At 54.5% G+C, this 24,472-nt stretch overlaps 1 protein-coding gene across 2 annotated transcripts; it reads left to right on the top strand.

Moving 5' to 3' along the window:
• The first annotated feature begins 1,993 nt into the window (after nucleotides 1-1,993).
• On the top strand, nucleotides 1,994-24,277 carry SLC41A1 (solute carrier family 41 member 1). 2 transcript variants are annotated; one of them, XM_083812780.1, is made up of 13 exons: nucleotides 1,994-2,052; nucleotides 2,308-2,574; nucleotides 3,991-4,072; nucleotides 4,464-5,224; nucleotides 10,823-10,930; nucleotides 14,445-14,516; nucleotides 14,833-14,977; nucleotides 15,075-15,221; nucleotides 15,973-16,120; nucleotides 16,753-16,832; nucleotides 17,663-17,797; nucleotides 18,832-18,980; nucleotides 20,642-24,277. In XM_083812780.1, the coding sequence occupies exons 4-13, from the start codon at nucleotides 4,847-4,849 to the stop codon at nucleotides 20,825-20,827; spliced, it is 1,548 nt and encodes a 515-aa protein (XP_083668906.1). In that variant the 5' UTR covers nucleotides 1,994-2,052; nucleotides 2,308-2,574; nucleotides 3,991-4,072; nucleotides 4,464-4,846; the 3' UTR covers nucleotides 20,828-24,277. The 2 variants fall into 2 exon arrangements, with proteins under 2 accessions (XP_083668906.1, XP_083668905.1); XM_083812779.1 differs by lacking the exons at nucleotides 1,994-2,052; nucleotides 2,308-2,574 and adding an exon at nucleotides 3,426-3,550.
• The last annotated feature ends 195 nt before the right edge of the window (nucleotides 24,278-24,472 follow it).

Below are 24,472 nucleotides of genomic sequence, written 5' to 3' on the forward strand. Positions count from 1 at the left end.
TCGAGCAGGTGCTGTGAAAGCTCAGGCCGTGCTACCAAGCTCTAGTTTTAGCAGTGGCACAGAGCGAGATGTTCACTGAGGAGCCTGGAGTATCCCCGGCCGCTACAGAGAAGCTGTTCCTCACCTGCAGCTCAGCCTCTGACCCTCAGTGCCGACCTTCAGCAGGCTTCAGGGCACAGATCCTTGCACGGATCCTTGCTGACGTGTGCAGTCCTCATCTGCGGCTCCCCTGATGAGGCTGGCACGCTGAAGCCTTTACAGGCACGTGTTTGTCACTTTGGTCCCCGAGTTCAGGCCCTCACGATAACTGCTTGAAGAAATGCTGCTGCTGTGACCTCTGAGGGCTCTGGTACAGCACCGAGAGATGTTGGCATGCAAATACCACTGCTCGTAGCAAGGCCTAGAGGCATTCAGCAGCACTGCCCGGGGAGTTATTGTCCTTAGCTGAACGCCACAAGGAAGGCTGTGTCATCGTGAGTTGCCGTGCGGGGGGCTCGGCTCCGCTTTCCGGTTCCACAGCAGAGATAAAGAGCTCAGCGTGGCGGGGAAGGGAGGGACCTGCCTCGCGCAGCAGAGACCGCTCCGGCTGATTCAGAGCTGGGAGGGGGGGCCCCAAAGGAAGCTGCAGTCAGGTCTCAGCAGGAAGGAAAATGACCACATGGAAGGGTGGTTAATGTGTGTGTGTGGGGGGGAGACAAAGAGGGAATGTGCTTCGTCCTGATGGATTTACCTGCGTGTTGCTCCAGGCCTGGGCAGGGGGATATGAGAAGCGACATGCAGGCTGTGAAATACATCCCGGGTGGCTTTTCGCACATCTTTTCTTTTATAATTTTAATCCACCATAATTGTGTGATTTACTGTCGGCCTGTAAACACTCAGATCGTTTGAACGCTGTGCCTGAGCTTGCACTACAAAGCCAGCCACATGGAGGAGCCTGGCTGCAGTTCAGTTATTTAACTGAGCAATCAAAAAGCTCCTTCTAGCTGGTGGCAGTAATCCTTTGCTTGGTGACTGTGCTGACTCTGTCAGTGCAGAGGCTCTCTGCAAGCTCTCTGTCCAGTTATCACAGCTACACCGTTTTTTTTTTTTCATGTTTTCTGTTTGATAAAGATGATTAGAGAGAAAAGCAGCAGCAGGCTGTTATCACAGACTGATCCAATGGCCTGAGTAAGGGATATGAATTCTTCCAGAAAGCCCACAGGAAAGAACCAGAAAGTTTTATCCACGTCCTAACTATTTTAGTTGTGCTGCAGTCACTACAGCAGGCATGTACGTGTCTAACCTACCTGTAAACCTACTGGCTTACCTCCTGGTCTTAGTCTCGTGTCGGTATGGGTCTGATTTCAGCCCGCCTGACAAGCTGTGGAAGTACTCAGGAGTGGTAATGAGCCCCGGAGCACTTCTGCCTTTCCAAGTCACTTGGATAATTAAGCAGTGTTATTACCGTACTGCTCAGTTTTCAGACACCAGCATCAATCCAGTGTCTCATCTTTCGGGAAGTGGAAGGATCTTTGTGGAGCAGGATGTAATGGGGAGTTGAGGTGAGTCTCCTTGATCCATCCCAGCAGCCTTGTGATGTCAGTCCTTTTTTCGGCCCCATCTCAGAATATAAATGAGCTTACAGCTTACATCCGGAGCAAAGCAGCAGTGCGAGGCGTGTCCTCGGTCCCTCCGTGACAGGTGTCCATGCTATCGCTGGGGCAGCAGCTGTTGACACAGGAACCGCTGGCCTCCCGGAACGCAGGAAGTGAGGACTTCCAGCTCCCCTCCGCCAGGTGCCCTCACGTGGCAAAAAAAAACCAAACCCTAGGGACGTACCTGACTGGGGGTGACCTGTGTTTGCTGCAGCACACACAGCGTGCGGGTGACACGTGAACGCAGCTGCGAGAGGTGAGCATTTGGGCCTGGGGAAAAAGGATGGTGATGGGTTTTGTTTGTTTCCAGGCTGGTAAAACAGACCTTTGTGGCTCCCAGGTCAGGACCGGATTAGGGTCAGCTTCTGATGTCACCTGCCTTCCTGAACTGCTTTGCTCAGGACTGACATCTGTAGGGGTAAGTCGTTATCCATAATTACTTGGTCTCAGTTTCTGTGTTGAGATTCCTGGTTACAAGAAGTTAACAAGTAGGTTCCCCTGGCATCCTTGGTCAGAGGTGGCTGGGACTCGATTCAAGTCAGCATTTGGGTCAGTGACAGACAGCGGTGGAGCTAGAACAGACAGCAAGGGGTCTGGACTTCTTAGGACACTGTCAAACTCTATGATAGGTTTTTATTTTTAATGATTTTGGCCAAATCACTTTGTTTTGCAGGATCCTTCGATGAAAAGGCGAAAATTATGCTGTACACCTTTGGGCCGTTTAGGCCAAAACTGTGCTCTGTGGCAGCTTGGCAGTGCTAAAGTCATGTGGCTGCTGTAAAGCACACGGGCACGCGGTTCCATGACCTGCTGCAGCTCAGCGCTGAATTTTTTCCTTTCCGAGGACTCGTTACCTTTGGTACCTGCTGCCCCGCAACTGGAAGCCCATTTCCTGCCCTTTCATCCTCTGCCTTTCTGATCTCTGCGCGTCAGCGAGCTGGTGGGGATTTTATCTATTTCTGTTTTCTTGTCTCATGCGGCTTTTGTCTTCACGCTTCCACTTCCTGAGCGTGCAGCTGGCCGAGTGTTAATCAACAAGGTCACATTTTGGTGGGCCTTGTTTTCGTGGGGGTGGGGAAAGAACGGCTGCTCCGGGGGAGGTGTGGATTTTCCGAGTCAGGAAGGAAAGATGAAGGCGGAAAGAGAGCCTTAGAGACCAGGTTTGTTTGGACAAAGGAAAACGGAGGGTAGGGTTGGAGACGGGATTTGGGACTGCACTCCCAGCCCGCTGCAGGAGTGTGGAACTGCGCTGCCGCTTTAGCGAAGACATCATCTCTGTATGTCCCAAGTTTTCCTCTGTGTCTCTTTGTCAGTGCCTCATCAGGAGGTCGTGAGGGTTAAATTAATGCCAGTGCTCGTTATCCTCTGAAATACTGCATTCAAGTGGCCCGGGCAGCAGCAGACAGGCACAAAACCCAGTGCGCTTCCGCCAGTTACCGCAGCGCGGTGAAAGCAGCACTGCTGCCTGCTCCGGGAGCTCGGCTTTCGTAGGGGAGCCTCACTGCAAAGGTGTGAGGGCCTGAGGCAATGGGGACACCGCAGTGGTTTTATCCGAGCCACCTTCGTGCTGCTTTGCTTGAGCCCAAAATAAGGAAACCAAAGGGAAAGGGGGCGCGGGGAGCCGCCCTCGTTCATTCGGAGCCCCGCGGCGCAGCCCCCGCTTGGCGGGACAGCTCGCGCCATAGGCCACGCCCCCCCCCCACGAGCCACGCCCATTTAAGCCCCGCCCCTCAGTCGGGCGTTCCCTCCCCTCTGCGCGGGCAGCAGCGCCGGGAGGAGGGGGCGGGGCCGCGCGTGACGCCACTCGCGCCCGGACCAATGGCGGCGCCGCGCGGCGCGCGTGGGCGGGGCCAGCAGTGGCGGGCGGTGATGTCAGGGCGCGCCGCGGCGCGGGAGCGGAGCGGAGCCGGCGGCGGGTGCGGAGCGGGCACCGGGGGGCACCGGGCGGGCTGGGGCGCGGGGCAGTCCCGGGCCGGAGGGCTGGGGGCCGGGCCGGGCAGCGCTCCCCGGGGCCGCCGCTGCACCCCCGGGCCGCCGCTCCCCGGTTGCGGTAGACCGGGGGGGCTGGCGGAGCCTTACCGCTGCCCGGTGGTGCTCGGGGCTCTGCCGGGGCTGCGGCAGCCAGGCGGGGCGGGGAGCTCCGGGCCGAGCCCGTTGTCCCCGAGGGGGGTGGGTTCGGCCCCCGGCACCGCATCACGGCCCCCCTCCCGGTGCCTGCCGGGGCTGCGAGGGGAGGCCGGGGCAGCGGCGCGGCTGCCGACGTGTCGTGTGTTGGAGGGGGATGCTGCGGGATGAACGGGGCGCTGTGCCGACAGCCGCAAAGCCCAACGGAGCGTTTTTTTCCCCTGTGTTTCAGGTGAAGGACGGGCTTCTGGAGAGGGATGTTAGGTGTGAGGCTGTCCCGATGCCAGCTCCTGCCCCGCAGCCTGCTCCGCGCAGTAAGTAACCTTAACTGGGAGCTTGCTGTTACTTTAAATAAGAGCTCTTCTTGCCTCGCACTGTAAGGTGAGAAATCCTTCTGGAAAAGGAGGACGGCTGTGACACTTGGAGCTTGCTAGCTTTGCTGGCTGTTCTGGCAGAGAGCGCAGAACAGGCTGAAACGGAGCAAAAGCCCGCAGGAGCCTCCAGACTCAAGTTCTGCGGAGGAGAAGTGCTACCGGGGAAACTAACAGAGCCCCGGTAGTAAGAAGAGCTTTTCTGGATTGGGGGAACTTTGTCTCTGAAAGCCAGTCCCTCTTGTATCTACCCTCTGGTTCCTTTAAGCTTCCCTTTTCTTCCGTGGTCTTTATTTCATCTGTTTTTCTCTCTGCCTTGTGTGCCCCATCACAGCAGTCTGCTGGAAGAAGACCTGGAGAAAGATGTGCTAAAGGGTCACACATCGAAGAAGAAGAGCTTGGATCCCATCTCAGTGGCTGCTGTACCGCACGGCGCTGGAGGGAAGGAGACCTGGAGTGAGCTTGCTGTAGCTCACAGCTCCTACTGCGCTCTCTGCTAGCTCAGTTGTTGGTGTCCCCCGTTCCTGGACTTTGCTTGATGGGGATCTCTGCTGCGGGAGCAGTCTCTGCACTCAAAGGCGGGCGAGCAGGGCTAGGAGAGGTGGCCTCTAGATGCTGGAAGGGCCATTTGTGTAAGGCCCTGGCCAAAGATCTCTCCTGGAACAGCTGCTGGCTGTAGGCCCACGAAGCCGAGGGTCAGGAGAGCCTCTCTGCAGCATGTCTGCCAAGCCGGAGCAGAAGGACTCCCACCAGGCCAATGGGGCTGTGCTCCCCACGGTGCCCATGAACTGCCTTGCCAGTCCAGACCGAGGGCAGCTGGTGGAGCCCTCGGATTTCCTGGGACCTGACGGTGTCGGGGTGGAAGTGGTGGTGCTGGAGTCCCGCGCCAACGCTAAAGGGGTGCGAGAAGAAGACGCCCTGCTGGAAAACGGCAGCCAGAGCAACGAAAGCGATGACACCAGCACAGACAGAGGTCCTGAGCCAGCCTCACCGCTCAAGGAGACCTCGTTTTCCATCGGGCTGCAAGTCCTCTTTCCGTTCCTCCTGGCAGGCTTTGGGACTGTTGCTGCTGGAATGGTGCTGGACATCGTGCAGGTAGGACTGGTACCTCCCCGGTACGATGCTGGGCTCCAAGTCCCATCTCCATAGACCACAGCTTGCTCCCGAGCCAGGGGATCCTCAAATACCGAGGCTGATTTGGCAGCTACAAGGGGAAGCAGTGTGTTTCCTTGCAGGCTGGTTGGGGTAGGGGGTTGGATCTTGGTGGTGTCTGGAGCGAGGGGAGGAGGGGCTGTGGGGACCGCTGCTGCTCTGCTCCAGCTCGGAGGACGTCACAGATGTGCAGCCAGAGCACCTGCCTGGAACTGGGACCGCTCCACGCGTCGCTGCTGGGAATGAAGCGGTCGTCGACCCCTGACGGTGCCCGTAGGCATCCCTGGTCCCTAGCCCTGCACGTCCCCTTTCCCCTTACCGCCCGCAATGTTTGCTGTGCCGTTCCAGCACGCTAGGCTCCTGCCAGCCAGGTCAGCGATTCCTCTGTTGCAGTGCGTGTGGGGCGCTGTGTGGTGCTCTGCAGGTTGAGGGCTGGCTGGGCGGCCCCTGCTCTGCCTCCTCGGGGGCTCGAAGCAGCCAGGAGCAGTTGGGCCGACAGGATGATTTATTCTTCCTGAGAGCTGTGTGAAGCTGATCTTTGGGAAAGGCCAGGCAGGGAACTCGCTGTTACCTCTGGCTGAAAACTGTTGTGTTATCAGGCAGGTCTCTCTTAGGTTTTCCGAGGTGGGTGGCACTATGGGAACCGCACAGCTGGCTTAGCTTTCATGTGGGAAACGTGACTTAGCAGGCTGTGGCTCCTGTGCCTTCTCTCTAGCGGTGGTTTCCCAAGCAGGTGTCTCTGGCAGCTGACGGGCTCTTAACCCCTGCTCCTCTGCCCCGAAGGACGGGCAGTGCAGAGCTCCTTGTCTTGAGGCCCAGCCAAAGCAGCGAGTAAGGCGCAGAGCTCGATCGTGCAGTGTGGTTTTCTGGAACTGTTTGGATGGAGGCAGACATGTTGGAGCTGTCGGCAGCCAAAAACGCTCTGCTTGCTGCTCCCCCCGTTCACCTGCGTGCCGTAAACGAGCCGTTGCAGTGAGGCTCTAACGTCAGCCACTCGCCCGTGCCGCTGGCAGTGAGCATTAACCTCCAGCCGAGCTGTGCCAGTGCGGCCCTGGGCATTTGTCTGTAAGTGCGGGTGGTCAGACAGACTTTTATTTTCCTTTATTGCCCCTGATGGTTCTTCCCTGCATGCCTTTGCACGCTGGTCATCCTTCTGGTTTCTCTTGATGCAACCTATTGAAAGAGTTGTGAGGTTTGGGTTGTGACTCAGAACAGGAAGGGCTGGCTGCACTAAACTAATCCAGGGGAGAGACAGATTTAGTGGAATAACTTTCTTAAAGGCGTTTCAAACGTGTTTCCCTCCGCGAGCTCCCTGTAAACTCCCGTGTGGCTCTTCTGGTGGTTTGTACCCAGCCTTAAGTCCGTCCTGGAGAAGGAACAGCCCTCCTGGCTGGGGAGGAGAGGGGCAGGGGTGGGATACTGTGGCGTACTGCTGCGTTCTCTTGCCTTTTATTTATGGCCATTAGAAATAAAGCTTGATAATTCCTCTGTTCCACAGCAGCTCAGCATGCAGCTATGCAGCATGTCCTGCCAACTCCTTTAACTCCCTTTAGCCTTGGGATTAAATGAGGCATCTAAATGCCATGGGGTGGAACGGGGGGAAGGGAAGCGTGTGGTCTCTGCCTGCCTGCAGGGTCTGGGGAGCTGCTCTTGGTCACGGGCTCCCCAGGGGCTCAGGGCCTTGGGTGAAAGGAGGGAGGCACGGGGAGCAAGGCGCTGGGGCAGAGAGGAGTCCCGCTGCTTTGGATGCAGCCACGGGTTGTGATGGATGGAGAGCTCCATACCCTTAATTTCCTCTGCTTTAGACAACCAGACTAATCAGCCAGCTGTAATTAGTCTCCCCAGTGTGAAAACTGGCCTTTGGCCATGCTGAGCCGTTAATGTGTCCCAGGGAATTTGCCTCTGCTCCCGCTGGGACTGGAGAGCTCCGCACCAGGTGACGTCCAAGCGTGCCACCTGCCTTTTGTGCACAGCAGAGCGCTGCTGGCACGGTCCCCTCTCCCAGCAGAGCCCTGCTGGTTGTTTTCCAGGCTTGCCTGCCCCCCCGGAGATGCTTTGGATGGTATCTAACGTGGAGGAGGGAGCCTGCTCGCTTCCTCCGCCTGGCCACCTCCAGCGTTAGCATCCTCCTCGGGACCGGCAGGGGATGCTGACCCCGGGCCCCCCGGCGCCTTCCTCCTTTGCCCAGGTGTGGCTTCCCGTCCTCCCTGCCTCCGTCGCTGTCCTCCTAGACAGAAGGCTGCTTCCTCAGACCCGTGACAGCACGGGCTAACCCCGCTGAACGCTGCGGTCGAGCTGCCCCGGTGCCAGGCCTGGAGGAGCCTTACGGGGCTTCTCACCGAGCTTCTACTGCTTCCTCCCCGGGGAGCGCGGGGCTCTGGCTCTCCTGACGCTGCTCGCCTCTTCGGGGTGCGACGGCTTTCTGAGGGTCTGTGGGAGAGAAACACAGCACGCGGCGCGGCCACGGCAGCGGTTGCTGTAACCTGCTGCCTCCTCGGCACTTCCTTCCCCTGCGAGCTGTCGTGAATCGCCGTCCTGCCGCGAGCCGCCTGCAGCCGCGCTGCCGCCGCGAGCCTTCACCCCGCGTGCGGGGGCTGAACGTGGCAGGGGCCGAGAAGCAGCTGCTGCCCTGGAAGTATCGGACGGCTGCAGGTGCGAAGCCTCCGAAACGCAGCGAGCCCGGAGGAACCAGCAGAACGCCACCTGGGGCTCGGTGGCTCTTCCAGAACCTGCGAGAAGCCGGGGTCCGGCCTCAGCTCTGCACGGGAGAGGCCGAGCCCGGTGGCTCTGGCGCTGGGAGACGCGTGCCGGGGGACCACCGGCTGAGCAGGTGGAGGCGCAGAGCGTTAACCTTGGTGGCTTGCAGTCTCTGCTCCCTCTGCGTGGGGGCCAGGGGGTGACAGTGGACGTGAAGAGCCTCATCCTGCTGAAAACCAGCCGTTCCCCTCACGTGCGCAGTTGTGGGGGATCCTGCAGGCTGTTATCCTCCCTCCTCACCCCTGAGGACAGCTTTGTGCCCTCCTCAGAGAGGGCTGCTACACGGGGAGTCAACTTAACCTCATATTTCCCCTTCTCTTTCCCGTTTTTGTCTTCCCATTGCGCTGTACTTCTCCCCTTGAAGCCACGTCCGTGGGCACACATTTCTGCAGGAGCTTTGTGCTCGGCAGGAGCCCTCTGAGCCGCACGAAGTGCCCGCAGACCAGTGTTGTATAACGTCTGATATTAAGAAAGTTGGCAGGGGCCCACAGGTCCTGCTCTTTGCAGCGAGCAAGCTGCTGATGTCTGCAGAAATCTTCTTGTTTTCCCTCCCCGAAGATGGCTTCTTTTTTTTTTTTCTTTCCCTTTCTGCAGGAACACCCCTGTCTTGCTTGGGGAGCTGCTCTAGCAGGCTCCGGTTACAGCAGCTTCTGGCAGCAGCTTCTGGCAGCAGCTTGCAGCTCAGCCTCCTGGAAAGGTTAACACCCAAAGCTGGTGCTGGGACGAGGTGCGGGAGGGCTGCGGGCACGTGCAAGCTGTCTCCTGGGCCTGCCTCTGTGATATCTCTGCAGGAAGAAGGAGCCAGGAAGCTTTTGCACGGTGCTCCCAGCCTGCGGTCCGGCTGCTGACAATGTTCCTTTCATTCCGTGCCTCTGGTGACACCCAGCCCGTCCCGCTGGGAAGCGGGAGCCTGTGGATTGATTCGGAGGTGGCAGCAAAGGGAAGTTGTAGCGAAGGATTCACCGGGACGAGTAGCAAAATAATCGTAGCGCCTGCCTAAAAATAGAGCCTGAGAGCAGAGCTCAGCTGTTCCTAGGTGTGACCTTAAAGGAAGCGCAGCCTGACGTGCTGCTGTGTCGGAGGAAATATTTCAGACTGATTCTCCTCCTGCCTCTCCTGCCCTGCTCAGCACCAGATGCTGAAATGAAACGCCTCTGCACTGTCAGCTCAGGTAGCTGTGCTGAGCCGCAGCCTTTCGGAGCGCCTCTGGCTGCAGTGAGGTCTCCCAGGCTCAGGCTCTCTGTGTGCGAGGTGTTTGGGGCAGGGGCTGCAGGGTTTCCTTAGGCACTGCCCATCGCAGCAGCTGGGCAGGATTCCTCGGTGCAGGAAGGGATGAGCCTGGAGCCTGGGGATCCTCAGCAGCTGTGTTCTTGGGCAGCGAGAGGCTGGTAGGTGTGCCTGAAACAGCTGAGCAGCTTCCATCGGTGCACCTGGGGGCTGGGGAGCATTGTTGGCTTGTCTTACAGGCTGTCAGAGACATTACAGGGATTTTTCTGAAGTGAGTGGAAGGCAGTTCTTCTCTTTTAGGGAAAATGGTCCCAGTTCATCCCTCTTAAGCGCTTCCCTGCCTCCTGTGATCGTGCGCCTCTCTCAAATGGTTCTCCCCGTGCGTGCAGCTTGGACGTGGCGTTGCAAAAGCCCTAGCAGGAAACTGGGATTTGTTGGCTCTCGCTCTCCCGGTGCCGAAGGCAAGCATCACAAAGGGTGGAAAAATAAACAAAAATACCCAAAGTCCTTCCCCGCGGGAAGGCGTTAGTCATCAGGTAGTGACCTTTACTTGCTGTAAGGTGCTGGCCACTCGTGCTCCTCACCCAGCCAGCACCGCGCATCCTTTTGGCCCGTCGGCGTGGCCGAGGGGAGCGCTGCGGGGATGGAGCCGGCCGCAGGTCCCGTCGGCAGGAAGGAAGCAGCCGGAGCCGCGACTGCCAACGTGCTCAGCGCCGCCGCCAGTTCCCCAGCGCCCTTCCAGCAGCGCTCCGTTTCCTTTAAGGAGCGTGCCAGTTAGGCAGTGTGGGAAGCGGCAGCTATTTTGGACACGGTGCCTTCTTGCAAAACACGCATGAAAGCAAGGCGTCAGGCAACGGCACTCGTGCAGCCTGTGTTGTTTGTTTGTTTTTTCCCTGACACGGTTGTGAGGTTTTTGGGGTGGTTTTGGGTTTTCTGGGAAGCCAGCTGCTCTCCTGTGGGATTGCTCACCCTACAGTTGCTCTTTTTTTTCCTAAATAACCACGGCTGCCTTGATCCTAGAGGCAGGGTGGGCAGTAAGGACCGAGCGGTGCACGTGCAGGGGTGAGGGAAGCAGGGACAGAGCCCTGTGGGCTGCTGCTTGGTGCTGGCAGCACCAGGGAGCAGCGGTGCCGTGCTCTGGGGGGTATCCGCAAGATGCACGTGTGGGGAATGACTCTGGGCTGAGACTGACCAAACTTTGGGGCTTGGTTCTGCCAAAAACTGTGTGTATTGGGCAAAGTCTGCTCGTCTCTCCCTGTTTTGGCCCCTGCATACGTAAGTGTTTTGTCAGTGGGGAAACTTCAGGGGATTTTTTTAACTGAAGGTTGCAGGCTGAGATCCTGTTTTTAAGCTCAGCAGGAACACGTTTGCTACTACACAAATGGCAGGAACAGTGAAGTTGCTGCGAGGCGTGAGGCTGGAGCTGGAAGCGGAACTGGGCTCTGCTCAGGGCAGGCAGCGCCGGAGCAGAAAGGCAGCGGAGCAGGTGACAACCAGCCAAGAGCAGAGGTTTCTAACACCTGTGATTATTTTGTTGTCTGTTTTTTAATCTTGCAGCACTGGGATGTCTTCAAGTATGTGACAGAGGTGTTTATCTTGGTGCCTGCACTGCTGGGCCTGAAGGGGAACCTGGAGATGACTCTGGCATCTCGCCTGTCGACAGCTGTGAGTACCCAGGGGACGCCTGGTTCGGGGGCAGGCAGGTGGCTGGGCAGACAGAAGTCTCTCTGTGCATGGGTCTCTGAAGGTAGCGACCACCCAAACCAGAGGCTGGAGTTCACCTTCCTAGCCAGGTGTTCCCATCCTGTTTGATCAGATTTAAAGGCTCAATAGTCCTTAAGCTTTGCTGACAGTTCGCTTCCTCGTCAGGGCTGCTCGTGAGCCTGGAGGCACGGTGCAGAAGGCTTTGGCAGTTTAGGATCTGGAGTGCTTGGCTCGGCTGTTGTTCACAAGGAAGCTGGGTGCAGGCGTGCACCCAGAGCACACAGAGCAGGCTGGAACACGCCAGGTTCAGCCGGGCTGGCAGATAAGAGAGCCTGGGGAGAGCTGTATGGTTAAGGCTGAAATGGAGGGGACCTTGCAGGGACAGCAGGTGGATGGACAGCCTCTCCAAGATGATGGAGAGCCATGGCAGGGTGTTTCTCTTGCTAGAATTCAGTCCGATTCGTGTGAAACAGTGGGCTCCCTGTGAGAAACGGGGACAAGCTCTCTTAGCTCCTCAGAGTGCTGTGGTAGTCCAGCAGTAAATGAATTGCTTTGTGTTTAGCTACTTCTGTAACGCAGCAGTTCCTCCGAAGCTGAGCGGCGCTGGAGAGAGGCTGACATCCTCTCCTAACAGGCACAGTATCGCTCCTGCCTTCTGTAAAGCATCTTCTACTTGAACACGACAGCCTGATGTTTCTGTGCTTCCCGTGGTGAGAGTACAGCTTTGTGTCTTCCATCTGCAAGGTGTTAGCTACCTGCTGCCAAGCTTTTAACTCTGCTGGCTCTCTGGTGCGTGTTACTGGAACGGAGAGCCCTTGCAGCAAAGAGCCTGGGCTTGCCCTTGGCATTGCAGAGGAGCTGGCTTGCCTTGGCCTGAGAGAGCTGCTCAGGGAGCATTCCCCAAGGAACAGGGCTGGAGAACCGTCTGGATGGATGATAGCAGCAAGCACAGCAAGCAGAGAGCTGCCTCTTAGCATGCTCCCTTCTTCTCAGCCTTCCCCTTCTGGTTGCTGCAGGAGAAAGCACAGGAGTGTTGGAAAGGTTTCTGTATATTCATTGTTCTGGATCTTCTTTCTTCCACCCTGAGCGGTGGGGTGATGCCAGCTGTGACCCTTTGCTCTCCAGCAGCTGCTGCCCCACTGAACTGGTGGCAATGGGCACTGTGTTCTGCTCAGCACTGGTTACAGGACTGGAATACTCTGCCCTCCCAGCTCCGTGTGGGGTTGTCCCTGTGGAGCCAGAAGGCAAAGAGCACTTCCCTGGAAATACTTGGCCTGGCCCCAGCATCCCCAGCCCCTGCCTGCTGACGTGTGCTGCGGGGACCACCTGGGAGCCAGCCCTTGGTCTCTGAAGGTGCTGAGCTGCCTGGGAGGCTCTGGCTGCTCCCCCTCGGCACCGGTCTCCTCCCTCCAGGTGCTGCCGGGCAGCACAAAGCTGCTGTGCTCCTGTGCCAGGGCTTGCAGCGACGGAGGCTGAGCACTGCAGCTTGTGGCAGGCTGAGCTTTGTTTGCCCCTTCGTTCTGGGAAACAAACCCCTTTGTTTTAGTTGTTCCCTATTGTTCAGATCATGTCAGGATCCTCGCTGACCCAGACACAGGCCGTTCTCCCTCTCGGCCTTGGCTTGGCTTTGGCCAGCTTTCTGAGCACGGGCTTAGCAGGGCGAGTGCTCAGCTCTCCTGGGACAGCAGTGCTTCTGTGGCCGTGGCTTTCTCCATCTTCTTCCCATATGGGGCTGGCACAGAGGAACTCCGGGGCAGCTCTGCAGGGCAATGAGCCTATCCTGGCTGCACAGCAAGTCGGAGGAATGCAAATCTTTCCCCATCTGCTCTGTGACTGCAGCGGGGTCACCAGGAAGCTGGCACAGAGAGCACCCGTCCGGCTCGCCTGCCTGTCCAGGCTTCGTCCTCTGCTTTCCTCGGCCCCAGCAGGAAAGGAGGCTTTGCCTCTGTATGAATCTCCTAGCCTCACACGCTACCTCCTTGTACGTGTGTGCAGTGGGGCAGGGCAATCTCTCTGGATTTCATTTTTCCCCTTGGCATGGGGGGATCCACGTGCAGGTGTGAGGAGCAGGCTCTCCTGAGCAGTGCTTCACGATGTCCTCGTGCTCTCGCTGCAGGAGAGCGTCTGGAAGGGTTTCTCAGCCTGCGGGTTTCCAATTAGTGCTGCATTAAGGCACCTCAGAAGCTCCTTCCACAGTTCAGAAGCAAAAGTCTCCCATTAGTTAGGGGATTAAGATCCTGTTGCCAGTGACTACGGCTGGGTTATGTTAATCCCAACCTAATTGCCGTGTGGCAGGAATGCTAAGGTCAGGCTTCATACGGAGCTCAAATTCCTTGCTGGATGTACTCAGTGCTACTCTACAGTCGACTTCTTGTTTTTTTCTCATTCCTTCTTCCCTTCCACTAAACTGACCGGACCCCACCCAGAGCTGGGTGCATCTCAGTGCTGGTAAGCGTGGCTCGGCAGCTCTCTCAGGTGCACGTGTGGCAAGGAGAGCGGGAGGACTGGCTGATCACAGGCTGCTTTTTTTTCCAGAGAGCAGAAAGGAAAGCTGAGAGGCAGGAACTGCTGCTCTGTCACTTAGCAGTTTGACACTGCCAGCCTGTCATGCGAATACCGCTTGAGATTTCTTGAGCCTCTCCCTTATGATTTCATAGTGACAAACTCGTTTCCTCTTCTTGTTCATCAGCTTCTTCTGCAAGACTGGATACAAGTCTGTACTCTCTGCCTATTCTTTCCAGCTTCTACAAGGACCTAGAAGGTGCTGGGGAGAGCAGAACTCCTGTGTTCTGCAGAGACCAGTAACCTGCAGTGATTCTGCTGGGTTGGTGGTTGTTTTTTTTGGTTTTTTGTTTTTTTTTTTGGCTTGTAGGCTAAGAAATTAAAGCGACTTTCCGTCTGTTCTGCTTATTCTGATTAGCATCTCCTGTAGTGATGCCAGATGACCCATGTGCCATGGCTGCTTCCTGCTACTCAGTAGGTCTCCACGTGGCACTAGCCTTGTTTACTCAACTTTTATCCCCAACAGGAGATCCTGCTGCCAGCTCCCTCTGCCCACGTGATGCTCTTCTGGCCTTGCTCCGTATGGGAGCTGGGGGCACTCAGATAGCTGACCTGGGAGTCGCTGCACCCCAGGTTCCCTCCTGGCTGGCTGACCCCAGGGGCACCGTGACCCAGCTGGGCCTGAGCCAGGCTTGGCTTGATCACCACTGAAGTGAATTCAGTGGGTAAATAAGCAGCAGTGCATGTTCCTGCAGGAGGGCAAAGTATATCGTGTTGCTTTTGCAAGATTTTCATCAGAAGCTCTATTGAATTCTCCTGAATTGCTCTCCCGTAAGAGGTGAGGATTTGAGGTCGCTGTTCTCACCTGCTCGCGGCACAAACCTCTATAGACGGAAGGCAGGAATCTGACCGTTATCAAGTGCAGACTTCCATCAGTCTTTTAAGTCTTTAATGATGTGATGTCTTCTTGCAGGCTAATATTGGCCAAATGGATACACCCAAAGAGCTCTGGAAGATGATAACAGGGAACATGGCGCTGATACAGGTAAGGGAATGTGGAAGGAGAAAAAGTGGGAATGTTGGTGTAAGCACAACTAGAACAAGTGTCAGAAGGCCTAAATGCATCTTCTTTGGTACTGACTGTCAATATTACATGTCTAGTGGGGAGGCAAATGGCACTTTCTTGTCCCACGGTCACCTAACTACGGCAGTTTGCCCTGGGGGTGAAACTTGGCATTTCCCTGCTGAGCGCTAATCTACCTGAGATGTGCTAATCTACCCTGGGTGGTGCTCCTCTTTCTTCGCCCCGGGACCATTTTTCCCACTAGTTGCCTTGGTGACTGTCTAGTTTTTATTTTCAGGTTCAGGCTACCGTGGTTGGCTTCCTGGCCTCAATTGCAGCGGTGATATTTGGATGGATCCCAGATGGGCACTTCAGCCTTGACCATGCTGTGCTGCTTTGTGCCAGCAGCGTGGCTACTGCCTTCATTGCTTCTCTTGTTCTGGGTAAGAGGCAGATCCTGTACACCCTCCATGCACCTCTTCCTCAAATGCTGAGCTCTCCTTACCATCATCCTGTTTTCTTCCTCTTTTTCACTTATAGGCATGATCATGATTGGGGTCATCATCGGATCCAGGAAGATGGGGATCAATCCTGATAATGTAGCCACACCAATTGCTGCCAGCCTAGGGGATCTCATCACCCTAGCTCTGCTTTCAGGAATCAGCTGGGGCTTGTACAAAGAGCTGGGTGAGGAGCAACAAAAGGCTTTTGTGTCTCCCTGGTCCCTCCGTGTGCTGCAGCATCTCCCTTGCAATTCACCCTGTTCCTGTTCCTTTACCCTTACTGTTTTCGGGGTGTATAGGATGCCTGGCCTGGAAGCTATCCCAGTTAGCAAAACCTAGTCAGAGCTGATAAGGGGAGGAATTGGACCTTCTTACTGTCTTGTAGCTGCAGACAGTCTTGGCAGTGATCTGCATACATCCTCCTTACCAGGTAAAGTGTTAAGGGAGAGGTTGCCGCCTTCCAAGCACCAGGGGCTTGATCATGGCTGAAGTAGTGGGGGAAGGCAGCTCTGGATGTGATCATTTGTACTGTCAGCACCAGCTGGGGGTCCTCAGTGCAGAGCTGCAGCTGCACACTCTAGACTTCTTCCTCCCTCCCCTCCACCTTCCTTCCCCGGCGGCTGGGATGCAGAGGATGTGACTCAGCCAGGTTCAGTCAAAGGTGAAGCAACGCTGGGAGGTCTTGCTCAGGAATGGGAAGTGGGAATGAGCAATTAGGAAACCGAAGAGGTCTCACTCAAAGCTGTTGATAAAGCCCCTGAGGGTGCATCAGAAGAAGGAAATGCCAGGTCGTGTGGAACCGAGGCTGGCCTGGTCTAGTTTGTGTGTGTCTGACTCCATAGGTGGCAGCAGTCTGCAGGCAGGGCTGATAAGCTCAGCTGAATTTGTGGAGAAACGTGTCCTTGATCTGCTGCCTCTGCTTATTTCCCCTTCAGAGAGCAAGGCATACGTGAATCCTCTGGTGTGCGCCTTCTTCATAGCTCTGCTGCCCATCTGGATCATCATTGCCAAGAAGAACGCGGCGACACGGGAGGTGCTGTACTCTGGCTGGGAGCCTGTCATTATCGCGATGGCAATTAGCAGGTAGGGGGGCACGGAAGAGTTCTTCTCCCCCAGATGCAGACAGATAACGCGCCCTTTCCCCCAGCCCTTTCAGCCTGTCTGCCCTTGGTAGATTCCAAAAGAAGAGAGAGAACCAAACCTCTCCCACTTCTCCAGTTCGCTCTGCCAGGAAACACAAAATGACCTCCACGTTTTGTGTTTGCCAGACAAAGACACTGGGAGCTAGGCCCAGAGGCACAGGAGCGACTAAGCACCTGACTGCTGGAAACCAAGGCCTTAGCCATGTGCCTGCTGCTGCACAGGGGGACTGGCATAGCCACAGAGTAGACACAGATCCCTTTTAGCAGTCCTCCTCACAAAAGCCCTATCTGCCCTCTAAAAAGCAGGTTTGCTTCTGATTAATTTGTAGTAGTAAACTCTACGTTGGGGGATTTAGTCTTTTGTCTTTTTGACAGCAATGAGAGAAGATTCTCCTAAAACTCTTCTGTTAGAAAATATTGAGGTCAAAAATCATGTGCAGCAAGCACAACTAGGTGCGTGTTAGGTGGATACATCGCCCTTGGGTGCACAAACTGCAGCAGAGAGAACCTGCAGTGCTTTGTGAGTTACCTACTGAGCTTTCGGCACTGACCTCTTCGGTCTTCCCTCTGCAGTGTTGGCGGTTTAATTTTGGACAGAACGGTCTCAGATCCAAACTTTGCTGGGATGGCTGTCTTCACACCAGTTATTAATGGTGAGTTTCTTTCCACTCTGGTACTGCAGCTTTTGGAGATCTTGGCAAACAGTGAGTTTGGCCTCTGAGCCTCGTTTCAGGCAGTTTAGAGACTAATTCTCCTGGATCACCAGTGAGATATGGTGTTTAGACCCAAGCTTTACAGCAGCATGGCTCCCCCTGGTGCTGGCCGTTCACCAGAGGGGTAATTGGCCTGGGAAGCAATTGCCTAAAAGACAAGCTTTCTAGATCTGGGGCCCAACAAGAACTGTCTTCATTTCTTGGTTCCTCCTGGCTGATGGAAGACCCTTATTCCGGTATATGTGCTTTGTGGTCACCTTGTGACATGAAGACTTGGCTTTGCAATTCAGAGTCAGGAAATCTAGTTTCTTCTGGTATGAAGCTTTGACCTCCTTTCTGCCTAATGAACCAAGAGAACTCCATTGTGTGATAGTTTTCAGCCTTGCAATAAATGGAGTTAGTCCTGTGGCGGTGCATCTTGCACTAGTGGGTTCCAGTTTCATTACACCTCACGCAAAAAACAGTAGCTTTAAACTTCCTGTGTCTGTTCTGGTGGCTGACTTGTCTTTTTTGTTGTTGTTGTTTCGTGTATTTCTTTCAATAAAAGCTGCAGTAATAGAATTGCATGTACTTTTCTAGGGGGCCTAAGGGGAAACTGTAGAACAGTGTGCTTTGTCTCAGCTCTTTACATCCTGCAAAAGTGGAATTTGGGTCAAAAATAGACTGTTTTGCATTATTTCAGCACCTGGCAATTCCAGGTGTGCTGGCTATTGAAAATGACTTTCAAGTGTGTTTGAGATCCAATCTTGTTGCTCTCTCCTTATCTGCAGGTGTGGGTGGCAACCTGGTGGCAGTGCAGGCTAGTCGCATCTCCACTTACCTGCACATGAGTGGGATGCCTGGAGAGAGCTCCGAAACGGCCCCTCGCAAGTGTCCCAGCCCTTGCAGCACTTTCTTCAGCTCAGGTATTCAAGTTGAGGCTTGACATATATTGAGTTCTGCCAGCAGCAGTTGCTGCAAATGGCTGGCTAAACTCGTCTGTGACAGTCACTGCAGCACTGGTATGGGAAATGGTGGCTAAAATCTGCTCAGAGGCAGCAGCTGTCAGCTCATGGACGTGGCTGGTCTTCTGGCCTGGCCTGCCCTCTAGAGACAGTCAGACCTTCAGCAAAGCTGCCGAGTGAGAGGACGTAGCCCTGCTGGATTAGGAAAACATGGTGCAGAAGTCCTATGCCCTGACTGCCTAATACTGTAAATCCCCCACCCACTAAATCTCTTCCAGATGTCTAGGACACTAAAACCTGCCTTGAGGCTTGAGTGTTGCAGCTCTGCTGGGCCTGTGGAGCTGCAGTTACAGAACTTCTCACTTGCGAAGGCTTCTTCAGAGCTCCGTTACTTGGAGCGGTTGCGTAGCAGAGAAAAGCCCAAACTTGCATTCCGACATACAGCGTGGGCAGGGCTGGTTACTCTCTAGAATCCCTGGGGAGGCTTGATACCCTGTAGCCTGGGCCCCAGCCTTCTGGTAGAGAGCTGTCCCTGCAAAGGGAGCTACGTGGTGCTCTGTTCACGTGTACCAGCTGTTCTCTGTAGGGTTTGGGGAACAGAAGGGGAAAGAGGTCTCCAAAGTTACAGTCATCTGTCAGAAAACTGATCACCGGACAAGGTGCGGACAGAGCTCTGAGGAAATTCAATGTTCGTGTTAATTCCTTGGCAGCTCTGTACTGAGCTCTGCCCAAGATGGGACGTGAGTCCTTCTGGCAGCTGTTTTTGCTCTGGGGGCAGAGTTAAGCTCTCCTACCGAGCTTGGCACAAAAAGTCCTCGGGCGTCCTGACAGTTAGGTCATCGCTCAGGGTGCTGTTTTCCAGCCTAAATCTGGAGTGCAAGGATGAGCCCAGTGTGTGGTTGTGCTGCCTTCTCCCCTGGAGCCCAGGTAGGCTGCAGAGGTGCTGTGTGTCCCGGCCACTCTTAATCCCGAGCTCCACCTTTGTTTCCTGACAGATGTGAATTCCCGCTCTGCCCGTGTGCTCTTTCTCCTGGTGGTGCCTGGACACTTGGTGTTTCTGTACACCATCTCCTCCATGCAAGGAGGACACACTACGCTCACCCTGATTTTCATAGTCTTCTACATGACAGCTGCGCTTCTCCAGGTAAGCTGAAGCCCCTCTGGTTCTGTAACTGCTCAGGCTGGAAGGGGACGCTGCCGTGCCATCTTCAGTGGGAAGCTGTTCAGCCAGCTAGGCTGTAGTGTATGCTGCTGTGCTCTCTGCAGCATATTTATCTCTAGGTAACAGGTCCGTGTACTGGAGAGAGCTATGCCAAGAATATTGTTTGTCAAATGAGCTGGTATCAAGCTAAATAAATCCTTCTTTGTTGATACCTGTACGCACAACTTTTCCTTCCTCCCATTCTTGGCAAGTTTTGAATCTCTCTTTTGTCTGTCTTTTCCTTTTTAAGTCCTCTTGACAGCAGAGGAGTTTACTTCTTCTGTGTTAATCTGTTCTATAAGGTGCTTTAGCAATTTTAAAACTGCCGGTGAAGAAAACAGGCCGTCGAGTTTGCAGGAGCCCTGCACCTCGTGGCTTTGGCTGCCTCCCCGTGCAGGGTAGAGACCTGGCAGCTCTGCTGGCACCGGGCTCCCGGCCCCTTGCAGAAGCCGTGCGAGCCCATAGCAGTGGTAGTTCTGGGGCACGTGCACAGAGCAGGGTGCTCCTGCTGCAGAAACACAGCAGCCGTTTGCATGAGTGGCTGCCTGCGGTGGAGGGAAGGAAGAGGTGGCCTGGTTGGGGAGTTTCCTGCAAAGCCCAGCTCCGCTCCCCCTGCTCGCCCCCTGTGCTTGTGGAAGCTGCGCCTGGTTTCAGTGTTCCCTAAAATCAACCCAGGCCAGCTTGAGGAAATGAGTCAGAGCATCCATCAGAGGCAAGAGCAGAGTGCTGTCATCCAGGAGGCTAAATTTAGGTTGTGAACTCCTGCTGGGCGCTTGGGCACTCGGAGGGGGCTTCCGCTTGCAGCCGCTCTGCAAAGCCGCTGCGGTGAGCAGCCTGCAGGCCGGGGGGCACCGGGGCTGCAGGGGGGCCGCAGTGCTGGCTGCTGGGTCCTGAGCTCTGCCATGTCCCGAGCGAGGCCCTCCCAGCCTCCCAGTGCTGGAGCCACCAGAGGCATGAGCTGAAGGCCTATGGCTACTTCCACTGCTTGTCCCAGACCTAAGGCTTGAGAAGATCCAGCGTGGATTTCTTTTAGTGTCTTCTAGACACAGGTACAGATTTTCTCACTGCGTTGAAGCAGGTAGAACATTGCACTCTGGTGGTTTCTGCTGCTGGGAAGAAATTGCTCTTTTATTCCTAGAATTCAGATGTTGCTGTCCTTTCCCAAGAGAAGGTGTGCTTCTCAGTCCCCTCTTTTTGCCCTGTATCTCTTTGTGCTTTTTCTGGTTAGATCTGAAAACTGAGATGCAAAACGGAGGCTTTCAGGTGTTTGGGTGCCAGAGCCCTTCTAAGCTGAGACGTGATGGTGACACGTGAGGCTAAGAAGGATAGGGTAGAGACTGGTAAAGAGACAGGGAACTTGCCCAGGACCCACTGAGGTTCACTAAGATCCTCCGTGCTGTGCTCCCATTGCTTTGGGGACACAGAATGCATCGAGTGCCTGGGCTGCAGCGCTCAGCAAGGTGCTTGGATGTGCCACCAGCTCCGCTCCTGGGGCTGAGGGCTGGCCTGCCCAACTGGAGCGGCCCCAGTCGGAGCTCTGTGGAGGCCGGGGCTGCAGGGTCGGGGTTTGTGGCTCACGTGGCTCTTTTCTTCCTGCCTCCCAGGTCCTCATTCTCCTGTATATCGCCGACTGGATGGTGCACTGGATGTGGGGCAGGGACCTCGATCCTGACAACTTCTCCATCCCCTACTTGACAGCGCTGGGGGACCTGATCGGAACAGGTCTCCTTGCTCTCAGCTTTCACATCCTCTGGCTCATCGGTGACCGGGACTCCGATGTGGGAGACTAGCTCTCCCTGCCGCCCCTCCCCGTCTCACAGCTCGCCTCCTCCACTGATTTTGTTGTTTCTTTTCCTCCACCTTCCTTTCCTTTACTTCCTCCCCCCGTCTCTCTCGAGACTTCATCTTTGATACTGGATTCTCATTATTTTCAATGGGAATTTTATGTGGTTTATATTTCAAGCCAACTTTGTACAGAAAATAAATCTAGTTTTAGGAAGGACAAAAAAGTGTAATGAGACAATCACCAAGTGCAATTTCATAGCCGTTGTCTGAAGCGATGTTACAGTGAAGATACTGACCCCTCAGATCATACGTGTAGGAAGCCTGCCCTGTGCATGTCACTAGAGGTGAAGGGTTGCTTTTTTCGCTTCATAAGCGTCTCAAATGTTGGAGGTAAGGTTCAGATTTATTTTACTGAGCAGGCACCTTCTAGCAGAGTACGCCTTGTGGACAAGGGCATGGAGTTACCTCCTTTCCTCTCTACCCTGTCACCTTCCTCCCTCCTGTTTGCTTTCTGAATCCCTCCTGTGCCTGGCCTCCAAAGCGCACAGAGGGATTAGTGAAGGTAGTGAGGAAGCATCCTCCGTACCAAAATGCCCGTTCCTGTGTGCCCACAAGGAAAGCGAGCGACTGCAGAGCCCTGAGATCTGGCTGTGAGCAGCCTGCTCTCTGCTGACAGATTTAGGCTCCCTTTGCCAACCGTCTGGCAGCATCTGCGTCTTGGAGACTGCAAGCTGCTCGTGCACCAAGCTTCAGCTCCTGCTGCATGCAAACCGATGTGCTCTGCACTTTGCCTGAAGATGCTGTGAGCTCTCCCATCCATCTTCCTCCCCTTCCTCCTGCCACTGCTCTGCAGGAAGATCTGCTGGAACCGTGGTGGGTGCAAGCCTCTCCTTTGTGCTGGTATGGGCACTGCGATATTCTTCTGACAGTCTGCACAGTTCAGTTGGCTTTTCCTTTTGGGTGGATGGAAAAATAAATCCTATTTTGTGCATTAAGGCTTTCTTTCAGCTGCTGTGTGCTGCTGACGGGCCCATTGCAGCTGGGAAGAAGCCGCTCAGTACCTTTTCTTGCAGAGCCTGAGGCATTTCAGACTCGGGAGCGTTAGGCTGCTGGTGTCCCTTGGAAAACCACTTCAGTGTTCAGCTGTTGGCGTTCTCTGTGGGTGTAGGAGCCAGCTGGAAAACATCTCAGTGGGTGCAGTCTGACTTCTGAAGCCCTGGGTTCTTAGTGCAGCTCTGTACTGGCCCGTAGAAAAGGAACCTGCTTGGCCTTGAGCAGGCCCGTGAAATCTGCAGTCAGTGACAGCCCAGCACGTGAGCACTGGCCGAGCACTGCGAGCACAGGGTTCCCTGCTCAGTTTTCCCACCTCCTTTTTGTGCTGTTCAGCTGGGTGATGGCTGAGGCACCTTCTGTTGCTCTGCTTGTGCAGCCTGAAAGGACTCGCGTGCAATAGTGAGTGAAAACCTGTTCTGGCTGCGTGACCAAGGTATTTGTAAATGATCCTCCTGAACGCTGTTGGCACTTGGTGCTTTTTACTTTTCCCATCTGGATATAAATCAATTCAGTAAACTGAGTGCAGTTTGATGTAAGCGGGTCTTATTGACTTGGAAACTTCACTCAGTTACACCGAGTTTAAATGATGTGCTGAAGCAGACAGCGCTATTAAACAGCCTCTAATGCATGAACATAAATTGAATGCATGGGAGCAAGCTCTTAACGTCTGTCAAGGATGGGAAAAATACAGTATCCCATGGAACTTAACTTCAGTGCTGTGGTACCCAAAGCTTGGGGAGCTGCCAGCATGCCCTCAAAATCTAGGGAGATGCCTACAGCATTCAGCGTAGTAGCACCTTGCATCCCGATCATGAAATAACAGCAAAAGCTCTCATTTTAGTTAGCTCTGAAGGCCTGGAGCACTGCAGTCCTGCTCCGGGCACTGCCTGTCCTGGTTATTTGCAGGCCCAGACGGTAACCTGAAAACTGCTGAATTTGTGCCTGCCTGTAGGCTGCTGCTTCTCTTCTTTTGTGCTTAAGCGTGCTCCTCACAGCAGAACGCAGCCGTCCTTGCTTGGCTTAATTTCCTCCGTTCGGTTAACTTCTGCATTTCTCGTACAGGCCTTATTGAAACCAACACTTGTCTTCTCCTTCTGGTTTTCTGTCCCAGCAGTGCTGGGCATCTCTCTGCTGGAAAACGGTGCAATGTGGTGCTGGGGATGCTGAGCTTCATCCAAAATAAGGCCGGGTTGGAAGATCTGTTTGTTACTGTGGACAGCACAGGAACCAGCTGAGCTTTACAGCTCTGTGCCCAAATGCTGACTGCTTTTCTTTCTAGATAAGGAACAGTGCAGTAACGGCACGTCCCAGCCCAGAGCTCTGCTTGCAGAGTTGGTTCTTCCTCTGGAGACAAGCGTGCTGGAAAGGTAGCTCAGGGTTAGTGAGTGGGAAGCCAGTGCTGCAAAGCCCCAGAAGCAGCAGTATCTAAACCAAACGCAGTCGGGCTCCTGTGCACTCTAGAGAGATTGCTGAGGGACCACTCTTAGTAGAAGAATCCTTTTGTGCTTCAGTGTGTGAGCACAGAGTTCTCCCCTCTCTACCTTAGCTGTTTGCAGTGGTCAGCAGGCAGAGAGCCGGTCCTTGCCCCGTCAGGCTGCCCGCTCTCAGACCCTAAGAAGAGCAGGCGATAGATTTTTGAAAGATTAGGAAGATTCCCCTTTCTACCTTGCTGATGTAGGGCTTGCTTTCCCCTTCTCCATCTTTGCAGCATATCGCTTGTGGCAGTAGCTCTGAACCTCGTGCTCTTCACCCTAGTGACTTGGCTTCTCACAGGTCTAATTTGGCCACGGCTCTGTTTAAAAAACAAACAGAAAAACACCAAACAACAAAAATCTCACACCCACGTACGGAAGTCTCAGCCCAGGGACTTCTGGAGTACCCTCTGCTGCTCACCTGATTTCTCTGCCTAATGTTGAGGAATAGATATGAGATTTCCTTCCATTAACATGTAAGCTTTTACATATATATATATAATATATGAAACTCTGCCGGTCTTTTGTGTGTCACATCGCTATTTAGTTCCCCAAGAAAGGATTTGTGCCCGAGGAAGAATCTGCTGCTCGTGGTCTCCTGTAAGATGCAGAGACCCGGAGGTGATGAAGAGCTGTCATGCTGCTGGGATTGGTGGTGCCTGTAAAATTCAATAAGGTGGGGTGAATAGATCAGGGAAGAATCTAACTTAAAATTTCAGAATGTTGATGGACGAAATCTCTTCCCACCAGTTGCACTCAAATGCATGCCTACTATACAGCTGACTGCAAATGAAAAATCCTGGTTTACTCTTTTTATTAAAGGAAAAAGACTGTCTTAATTATTTATAGTTCCTATAACTGAATTGACAGATGTCAACGTAACTGATAAATTATATTTCGTTAAATAAAGATGACATTTATTTATGTGCACTGTGGTGTCTTCCCTTCATAAGCCTCTTTCCAAGGCTGAAAGTTTCTCTTGTGTTTTGCAGCTTGTTCTAGCTTATCCTGGAGGCCTTGGGGTAGGCGGTGCAGGGAGAGTTAAGAAAATAAAACGAATTGTTGTGTGTTAGGCAAAACACCATTAGTCAAAGTGACAGGTTAGCGGGCGGGCTTCTGCCCTGC

Source organism: Anser anser (assembly GCF_964211835.1).
Source record: "Anser anser genome assembly, chromosome: 27".
Taxonomy (NCBI): domain Eukaryota; kingdom Metazoa; phylum Chordata; class Aves; order Anseriformes; family Anatidae; genus Anser; species Anser anser.

Excerpts from the sequence above, each read along its gene's own strand:
- SLC41A1 (XM_083812780.1), top strand. The coding sequence starts at position 4,847 with ATGTCTGCCAAGCCGGAGCAGAAGGACTCCCACCAGGCCAATGGGGCT. Across the intron at positions 14,978-15,074 it reads CATTGCTTCTCTTGTTCTGG|GCATGATCATGATTGGGGTC; the intron begins GTAAGAGGCAGA and ends TTTCACTTATAG. Across the intron at positions 17,798-18,831 it reads CAGCACTTTCTTCAGCTCAG|ATGTGAATTCCCGCTCTGCC; the intron begins GTATTCAAGTTG and ends GTTTCCTGACAG.